Source organism: Typopeltis vanoorti, chromosome 17, assembly GCF_054136105.1.
Source record: "Typopeltis vanoorti isolate ZY-2024b chromosome 17, IOZ_Tvanoo_1.0, whole genome shotgun sequence".
In the NCBI taxonomy this organism is placed as follows: domain Eukaryota; kingdom Metazoa; phylum Arthropoda; class Arachnida; order Uropygi; family Thelyphonidae; genus Typopeltis; species Typopeltis vanoorti.
In genome coordinates, this window is record NC_143565.1 from 87,435,829 (window position 1) to 87,445,752 (window position 9,924).

Below are 9,924 nucleotides of genomic sequence, written 5' to 3' on the forward strand. Positions count from 1 at the left end.
ACTTGTTTATTTATTTATTTGTATAGTAAATCGAAAAACTTGCAAAAGAATGCAAAACAATGACATAATAATATTATCATGAGTATGTAATACACTATAACAAGAGCCACTTCCAGATAGCAACTCACGAGGAGTGCTCTCAAGTTTCTAAATAATAAAAATAGTAAACTAACTTGGTATTGGTTAAAAATTGAGTTTCGTATTTTGCTCAATCATTGATGAACTCGAATGAATATTTCGACATAGAGATTACTTGAATAAATGGTTGTACAGAAAAGTGAGAAATATTTCAAAAATTTATTGTAATTGCTTATACAGTATTCTATTCTCTTCCCCCGCCCCTATTTATTCAACTGTTCAAGCCATATGATATTGTTAGACCGCACTGGAATGATTAAAAAGTATTCGATTGAATGTGTGTTACACTTTCCGCAATAAAGGTAAAAAATGTGCTTTATCATAAAATGTAACTTATTGAAATTAATAATCAAATTTCAAAAGTAATAAAAAGTTAAGATTTTCTAAAACTAAAAAAAAAAAAAATTAAATTAAATAATAAAATGACTTTAAAGATAGTATTTAAAACAAACACCTTTTATTTTTTCTGATAAATTATCAATATCAAGAGCCTCTCTCAGATTTATTTTTATTTGTAGCAAACATGCTACAAAGTTTATCTAATTCAATTTGCATTATTGGTAGTAAATAAACATGCTACAAAGTTTTAGTCTGTCTAACTCTACTGAAACCTCCACTAAAAGATTTCTTCGTGAAACACAGGTCATCATATCATCATAAATGAATAGTAAAAAACTCACTGCAGCATCTATTCAGATAGTTGGCCTCAAAAACAAAATTCTGGAACTCCGAGATTTCACACATAGATATCAACCAGATGTTATATTAATCAGTGAAACTCATTTAAGACCCTCAGACAATCCTAAAATAAGGGGTTATCGCCTATACAGAAATTACAGATTATGCTACAGAGGCGGCGGAACTGCCATCTTCATTAAAAACTACATTAAGCACCACTCTGTGAGCAACCCTTCAACAACTAACCTCGAGATCACTGGCGTGGAAGTAATCACCAGTTCCACTGGCATACTGAAAATCCACTCAACTTACAATCCTCCTCAAAAATCTCTACTACACTCTGACCTAAATGCCATCTTATACGTCAGAGAGCCGACCATTATAGCCGGTGATCTGAACTCCAAGCACCCTGCATGTGGAATTGCTCAATCACCAACAAGAAGGGTTGCATCCTTTCCAATTACTTAGGATCAAGTAATGCTGTTGTGGCAGGCCCCACCGAACCAACTCATCTCAGTACGATTGGCACTACTGACATCCTGGATATAGCTATCCTGCAGGATATCAAACTTCAATATAGCATCATATCTATGGATGAACTATCATCCGATCACAACCCAATTCTACTACAGCTGGGAAAACAAGAATACCTATGTCCCCCTTCTCACTCCTACATTACATGGGAAAGACTGTCAGCAGCACTGAAGGATTATATTGGAGCTGCTCCTCACATACGCAAAAAAGAAGAAGTAGAAACTGCAGTTAAAAATCTCACACAACAAATTAGTTCTGCTATAAAGGTAGCTTCCTCCTACAAATCTGCCCGCAAGCCAGAGACAAAAACAGAGCTAGGAAAAGATTCCGTAACACGTGTGCACCACAAGATAAAACAAATCTAAACAGATTAAATGGGGCAGTAAGAGATGCACTCAAAGCTCATAGAGACCAAGTAAGGGATGAAAAGTTATCCTCCATTTCACCTACTGATCACTCCATCTTGGAACTTCTGAAAAATATCAAAAACAAAGACAGATCCCTTCCCCTAATATTCTCTGACCAGGGCCTTGCTCACGCAGACAAAGCAGAAGATATAGCTTACAATTTAGAGGAGCAATGCGGGCCTTCGTATGGAAACCTTGACTTTGACCACATATATAAGATTCACAGCAAGGTCAGACACTCACTCAAATTTCGTATCACCAGCACTGACCATATTGCACCAACATCACCTGCTGAGATATATGACATTATTAAAAAATTAAAGAATAAAAAAGCTCCTGGACCAGACGGCATTTCAAACAGGGTGATCAAGCTTCTGCCCCGAAAAACAGTAGTGCACCTGACCAGTATAATAAATGCAATTTTAAGATTTCACTATTTTCCTTCCACCTGGAAACTAGCTGACGTAATTCCTATACATAAGCCAGGCAAAGACCCACACTTACCGTAAAATTATCGTCCAATCAGTCTCATTTCCAATCTGGGTAAGGTTGCAGAGAAGGTCATCCTCTCACGACTCCAAACCTCAGTAAATGACCTAAACATCCTTCCTAAAGAACAGTTTGGTTTTAGGCAACACCATAGTACTACTAAGCAAATCCACAGAATTGTCGAATACATCACCACCAGCTACAACTGGTGCCAGTGTACAGGAGCTGCTTTCCTAGACCTATCCAAAGCATTTGACAAAATCTGGCATTTTGGACTCCTTCACAAACTTATCTCAGCCGTTACCTCACTACAAATGGTTTATTTAACCATTCATATCTTCAGAATAGATCAGTGCAAGTAAAAATCAACGGTTCTACATCCTCCCAGCGCCATATCTTTGCTGGAGTGCCGCAAGGATCTCTACTGGTCTGGTTCCATTGCTGTTCTCTATATACATGTCAGACATCCCGCACAATCCGATGACTTACATTTTGGCCTTGTATGCGGACCATACGGCAATACTAACCAGATCTCTTAGACCCCATTTCATTACCAGAAAGCTTCAAGAAAACATTCTAAAGCTGGAGGGTTGGTTCTCCAAGTGGAGATTAGAAGTCAACCCCCTGAAAAGCTCAGCTGTTCTTTTCTCAAAAGGGCCAATGTCTCCTGTAGGAAATATATTACTATTCAATACTAAAATTCCCTGGCAGACAGAAACAAATTACCTAGGTGTAATTCTCGACAAAAAGCTATCTTTCAATCAGCACACTAAGTATACGAGCACAAAGGCATCTAAAGCCATAGCTCAGATCTATCCGCTAATTAATAGAAATAGCAAGCTTAACAAAAGAATCAAATTGCAACTATACCAGATGACGATTCGTCCTATAATCACCTATGCCTCTTCGGCCTTGAGACACACCTCTAATGATAACATTATCAAAATACAGCGAGTGCAGAACAAGTGCTTGAGAATGATTCTGAACGTCCCGTGGTATGTTAGAAATAACCAACTCCACCGAGACAATTATTCCCGATATTTTCTCTTTTCTACAATCCTTAGCATCCAAGTTTTTCCTCAAGACGTCCACACATCCCAACGATTTGGTTCAGCAAGCTGCAGCATACGATCCAACGGACATATTCAAATATAGAAGACCAAAAGCTATATTAGCCTCCTATAGCGATGCATAATCTCCATGTCCATTTAGGGCGAGCAAACTGCTCGTAAATTTTACCCTCACTGTAACCACAACAGATTGCGAGGAATATGAAAAGCATCTTGCTTCACCCCTAAAGACATAAATGTCAATTGTCAATTGTCAATTATATTATTTGGTTATTCGAAAGGAACTTTATGACCCTGGGAGAGTAATGGATTGCAATGCTGTACCAATGAAGTTTAACTGAGGTTCGGATGTTGCTGTTACCCCCTGGAGCGCTGAGATTCGAGAGTTATGAGTATGCTCTCTTAAGGTTTTTACCTTAACGGAGCAATTTGAGTCTCCGTGGAAAGTGTTCTCCGGCACGGCCCGCTGAGGGGCTTTGTCGGTGAATGCTTTTCTTCGGAATATGTGCCGTTCTGCTCGGTGGTGGTGTGTGGGTTGAAGGCCATCACTGAGATGGACGGTGTTTCGCCCACGATTGAGTGGCCTAGGGATCGTCCGAATTTTTAGAGACGGCTTTTCCTTTAAATATGGCAATGCTGTAGCCAATGAAGTTCTAACTGAGGCTCGGCTATTGCTGTTACCCTCCTGCCATGATCAGAGCTTTAATAGCTCAATAACACCTTATCCTTACACTGTCCTCTACAGGTAACGGGGAAGATGAAAAGCATTCTTGCTTCGCCCCTTTCAGCCAGTCCTTATAAGGACTATTATATTATATTATTTGATATCTCTTTAAAGATAATGTGATATTGATTACATCAGTTAATTAAAAAAAAATTGTTATTTAAATTGTTATTGGATTTACCTCTTATTCCAGTTTTGGATTCAAAGTTTAGTTGTCGTTTTTATGGGAGTGGAAATGCACGAATAGTTATCAAATATAAATAGCTTTACCTATATATAATATTTCAGCAGGTCTAGTGATTGAAACTCTCTAAAATATGCTTTTAAAGTAAAATACCCTTTTAATTATAGTGCAAAATCACGATAACTTATGCTAAAATCATCAGCCACCTTTAATGTGAAGCCACCGATATGAATATAAATTATTTTATATGAAGAATTGACTATTGGGAGATCAGAATGTGCTATTGATAACCTCAGGCAACAACAATAACAGACATCGCAGGAACTATAAATGAGATTTCCGTTAAAAGATTTCTTTTTAAAAGCTTGAGAGGGTAGCAGACTGAGTTTTCTTAGAAAAATAACTCTTCTCGCAATTAAGAAGTATAATGATCCAGAAACTTATAAAAACAATTAAGCCCACTTAAATTTAACAAGCTGCATAAACCTAATTTAGCAAGATAGATTTATTTTTAAATTATTGCCTTTATTAATTAATATTTTACGTTAAAATTTTATTAGTTCATTTCTCCAAAATGCATTTCTTAGTATTCAATTAACATGCTTGCATTAATTAAATCTAAGGAAATGTACCTTAAAGATCTTGACTTAGTCTTTAGTTAAAGTCTTAAGCGAAGGAAGAATAATAGATGCCTATCGTGATTTCATGCTGGTAGAATACACAATCTCTGACTTTTGAATCAACACTAAAGTCTCGGAAGCCAATTAAAAACGCAAATTTTTCAAAAACTTGTCTAAAAATTATGCGTTTTCTTCATTAATTGAGATTTAAAACCCGATTCAGAGTTTGTTAAAGGAAAATGCAACTTTCAAATGATATAATAAAGTATTTTGTCAAATATAAGAAAGTAGATATCTTGCCGCTTTTTAATTTTTGTAATGATTTTTAATTTTATTTTTAATTTAATTTTTAATTTAATTTATTTCTTATTTTTTAATGTTTTTAATTTATTTTTTATTTAATTTAATTTTTTTTGTTTTAATGTTTTTAATTTAATTTTTTATTTAATTTAATTTTTTGTTTTAATGTTTTTAATTTAATGTTTTATTTGATTTAATTTTTTATTTTTTAATACTTTTAATTTTATTTTTTATTTTTTAATGTTTTAATTTTATTTAATTTATTATTTTTATAATGTTTTAATTTAATTTAATTGATTATTTTAATGTTTTGCATTTTATTTTTATTTAAAATTTTATATATTATTTTTATAATGTTTTAATTTAATTTAATTTATTATTTTTAAATGTTTTCTAATTTTAATTTAATTTTGTTTTTTATTTAATTTAATTTTCTTTTCATTTTTTAATTTTATTTTTTATTTACTTTAATTTTATTTTTTATTTACTTTAATTTTATTTTTAATTTAATTTTTTATTTACTTTAATTTTATTTTTAATTTTATTTTTTATTTACTTTAATTTTATTTTTAATTTTATCTTTTTATTTATTTATTGGTTTGATAACAAGACCTTTTTTCCCCTCCATTCCTACAAATGTGGTTTTTCCTATCATTGTTGGGTAAATTTCTTGATATATAACAATGTAAGACTATAGACCAAGATAATCATCTCCTATGACATCTAGCGCTTCACATTCCTTCTCACACGCCAAACTGAACAAAATCATTCTTTCCTTGCGGCTCCCATTCTTTCGATGTTAGTTCGAGTTGCTCGTAGAACATCTCCACGGAGTGTGTTCTACAGAGTGTGTTGCTTGTCACTTTGCGGTAACTCACTCTTTCCTTGGATGGTCACACAAGATGACAACCCTCTATAGGAAGCGCTTTTCCTTTTTTTAAATTTTAAACATTTTGGTAAATTTAACTCGAGACAGTTAACACTATTAAATAAGAGTAACGTGAAAATAAAGACGATAATTTATTGCCAAGTGCAAATCATTCAAGTAGGATTCAGATTTATTTCAATTCATAAAAGATACGGAAAAAAATTATTGTAATTAAGTAAATAAAATAAAAATCTGAATACATTTATAATATAATTTTCAATATCATAAAAATTTATGAGGATTATTTTTTTTATGTCATTAACTTGGTACGACGTTTTAACACCAATAATTTTTATGGATATCATATTTTTATTTTGTTCATGATATGCGTTATGTTGCGAAAAAGCCAAAAGTCCTTTATTATAGGACTTCCAGGGTAACAAATGGCAATGCTATAGCCAATGAAGTTTTAACTGAGGCTCGGCTATTGCCGTTACCCAGCCATGACTAGAGCTTTTCAGCTCAACAACACTCCATCTACACAGATTTTCTTCATTCAGATGACGGGATAAAGAGTCAAGGACTCAGTCCATCGCCCAGTTCTTTTAAGAACTTACGTTGCGATTTCTTTTTAGATCTTCCAGGGTAATATAATAAATGGCAATGCTGTGGCCAATGAAGTTTTAACTGAGGCTCGGCTATTGCCATTACCCAGCCATGACTAGAGCTTTTTAGCTCAACAACACTCCATCCACACAGATTTTCTTCATTCAGATGACGGGATAAAGAGTCAAGGACTCAGTCCATCGCCCAGTTTTTTTATGAACTTACGTTGCGATTTCCTTCATAACCATGCGGAAAAGTTCATCAGCAAGGTACGCTCTCATCCCAACCCACTAATCAGACAAGCTTCCAGTTATAGTGAACATGACTATCACAAACATAAAAGACCCAAGGCAATCCTGCTCTCAGCAGAACAGAGCTAATTCCATAGTTCACAAAGTGCGAGCATAAGGCTCACAACCCCCCCCCCCCTCAATCAAGCTTCTCGACACAGACAAAGGGGAGGGGGAACAAAAAGCATTTTATGCTTCACCCAGCAAGCCAGTAACGTTGTTGTTGTTACGTTGCGTATGTTGTCACATACCCTTATTCTCAATTCTCAAAATAATGCTTCCATTATAATAGCTTCTGACCAAATGAGATGTCAGCGGGAAAAAAAAAGTTTGAAGTCTGTTTTATTTTTATACCCTATTTCTGAATATAATCTCTCTCTCTCTCCTCCCCCTTTCAATAGGTATTTTCTGGTATATTTCAATATAAATTATGATGCTGATCACCCTTTTTAAAAGTCCTGCAGTGTTTAAAAGTGATATTGCTGAAACATTTTTCAGAATGGTTGATTTATCCACCAAATCAGTGTTAATTTGGTTTCTTCGTCTTCTTAAGTAGCTTCTCCAATTTGGAAGTTAGCAATCATGGTAAGCCAGGATGTACGATCCTCTACCATTCTTTTTATCTCGTAATAACTCTTGTTACCCACCGATTTCTTTATATCAACCCATGAAGGTCTTGGTCTACCAGAAGATCTTCCCTCTAATTTTTCTTCCAGTATTTCCTGCTGATCCTCTTAATGTGTGTCCCGTCATCTTGTACTTTCTCTTTGTAAGGTCTTTTGGTTTCCATTAACTTCAATACCTCTTCTCGTTCCAAGAAATCTTCAGTGCTCTCATTTTGCACCACATCTCAAAGGCCTGCAATTTCTTGATTATGGATTTTGCGTATGTCCATGTCTCACATCCATAATTCAATGTCGACTATACATGGGATTTTATTATTCTTATTTTAATCTGTTTATTTATTCCAGCAGTCGTTACTAATTTATTATTCCAAAATGCTTCTTTTGCCTTAGCTATTCTTGATTTTATTTCCATAACTGCTGTTCCATCTTTTGTTATCATGATTTAACGATGCTTAAAGTACTTAGCTATAATACGAGACGATTTCACATCCCTTTCATAACTTTAAAGACGTATTATATGCCTAAAAACTAATGAAAAGATCCCAATAAACATGCATTTTTTAACCTCACATTACAAAGATATGGCCCTTTTACTGGCAGTGCGAACCCTAATAACACCAGATGTTCTAAATCAGGGGTGTCCAACCTTTTAGCTTCCCTGGGCCACACTGGAAGAAGACGAGTTGTTTTGGGCCACACATAAAATACACTAACGATAGCTGATGAGCAAAAAAATGTAGAATATATGGTTAACATATTTAAGTAATTTAAACTTCATTAATTCATGAATTTTTTATTATGAAAGACAAGCAACATGAAATTAGTGAGATGTTTGACATTGTTTTTGAGACACTAATACTTCGATATTTGATTCGATGGAAGTAGTTGCAATTCTCAGTGAGTTCTCAAGGTGCTCATCAGATATTTTAGTTCTAGTTTTATTCTTCGTGTGCTTTATCCTTGAAAATAGCTGCTCACAAATGTAGGTGCTTCCAAATAGCGATGACATGAATAAGGCATGATTGTAAAGCGAGGGATATTTTTTCTGGGAAGATATATCTTATAGAAGTCCAGTAAGGAGACATGATCAACTTTTTCTTTAAGTTGAGTGTCAGATTGTAGCTCTATGCACTCCATTTGAAAATTGGCAGGTAATATGTTTATGTCGACTGAAAACGGAGTGGCAAATATACCAACAGATTGATAATTTTTCCGAAAATCTTGAAACCTGTTCCCAAATTCCTGTATCAAATCGAAAAGCAAGGCTGCATATTTTTCGTTGTTCACAGGACCGTGTTTAGCCAACGTGTCGAAATGCATAAAACTGTTTGCTTTAATTTGAGATTGCCATAGTTTCAGTTTCATTTCGAACGCTGTTATAGTTTGAAACATTGTATTGATCAGTTGGTTTTCACTTTGAAGAAGCATGTTTAATTCATTTAAATGAGCGGTCAAGTGTTCTAAAAATGCCAAATCTGTAAGCCAATTTTCATCGTCAAGTTTTGGCACAAATTTTATTGTTGATTCCATAAACGACTTAATTTCATTTCGCAAATCATAAAATGTTTTCAACATTTTACCTCGACTTAACCATCTTATTTCCGAAAAGTAAACGATGTCCCCGTGGCCAGCATCCATAAATTTAAGGAATTCTGGAATTGGCGATGATTCAATCCCTTGGCCCTTATGAAATTGACAGCCTTGAAGACGATGCAATTGCATCGTCTTCTTTTAATTTTACAAGTCCTTCTCTTTTACCTATCATCGCCGGGGCACCATCAGTAGCTATACCAGTTATGTTCACAATGGACAAAGAAAATCACTTTAACGTATTTTTCACCACTTCGAATAAATCTCTTGATTTAGTTGTGTCTTTTAATGGCACTAAAGAAGCCATTTCTTCAGTGATATTATATTCGTCATCAATACCTCTACTAAAAATTGCCAATTGAGCTGTATTAGTAGCATCACTACTTTCGTCTATCGCCAAAGCATAAAATTTAAAATTAGCAGCTCCACTCTCCAAACCTTTTTCGACAGATTTTCCTATTTCATCAATTCGCCTGGCTAGAGTCTGGTGAGACAAACTGATTTTAGAAAAATCCCCTTTTTTATCAGGGCAAATTATATCTGCCACGCTTTCCATACATTGCTTAATAAACTCACCATCGGCATACCGTTTGGATTTTTTTGCTATCAAGTTTGCAACCACATAACTAGCTTTTACAATAGAATCCGCTTCAGTTGTTCTTTTTTTAAAAAAAAACTTTGTTGAGATGGACTTTTTTCAGTTCCGCTATTTTGTCTTGACGACACATTCCTTGATACGCGCTAAATTTCGCAGCATGTTTTTACTTGTAATGTCTTTTCAAATTGTAGTCTTTGAAAAC

At 34.4% G+C, this 9,924-nt stretch overlaps 2 protein-coding genes across 2 annotated transcripts; both read right to left on the reverse strand.

Annotated features, from left to right (window-relative positions):
- Positions 1-8,488: 8,488 nt before the first annotated feature.
- Positions 8,489-9,256, reverse strand: LOC150097602 (general transcription factor II-I repeat domain-containing protein 2-like). Its single transcript, XM_090406956.1, has one exon. The coding sequence runs from the start codon at positions 9,254-9,256 to the stop codon at positions 8,489-8,491; it is 768 nt and encodes a 255-aa protein (XP_090263082.1).
- A 97-nt stretch (positions 9,257-9,353) lies between these two features.
- On the reverse strand, positions 9,354-9,680 carry LOC150097603 (general transcription factor II-I repeat domain-containing protein 2-like). Its single transcript, XM_090406957.1, has one exon. It carries the CDS (start codon positions 9,678-9,680, stop codon positions 9,354-9,356), a length of 327 nt encoding a protein of 108 aa, XP_090263083.1.
- Positions 9,681-9,924: the final 244 nt, after the last annotated feature.

Bases quoted from the DNA above. Each gene is read 5' to 3' on its own strand.
- LOC150097603 (XM_090406957.1), bottom strand. From the start codon at position 9,680: ATGGAAAGCGTGGCAGATATAATTTGCCCTGATAAAAAAGGGGATTTT.
- LOC150097602 (XM_090406956.1), bottom strand. From the start codon at position 9,256: ATGCAATTGCATCGTCTTCAAGGCTGTCAATTTCATAAGGGCCAAGGG.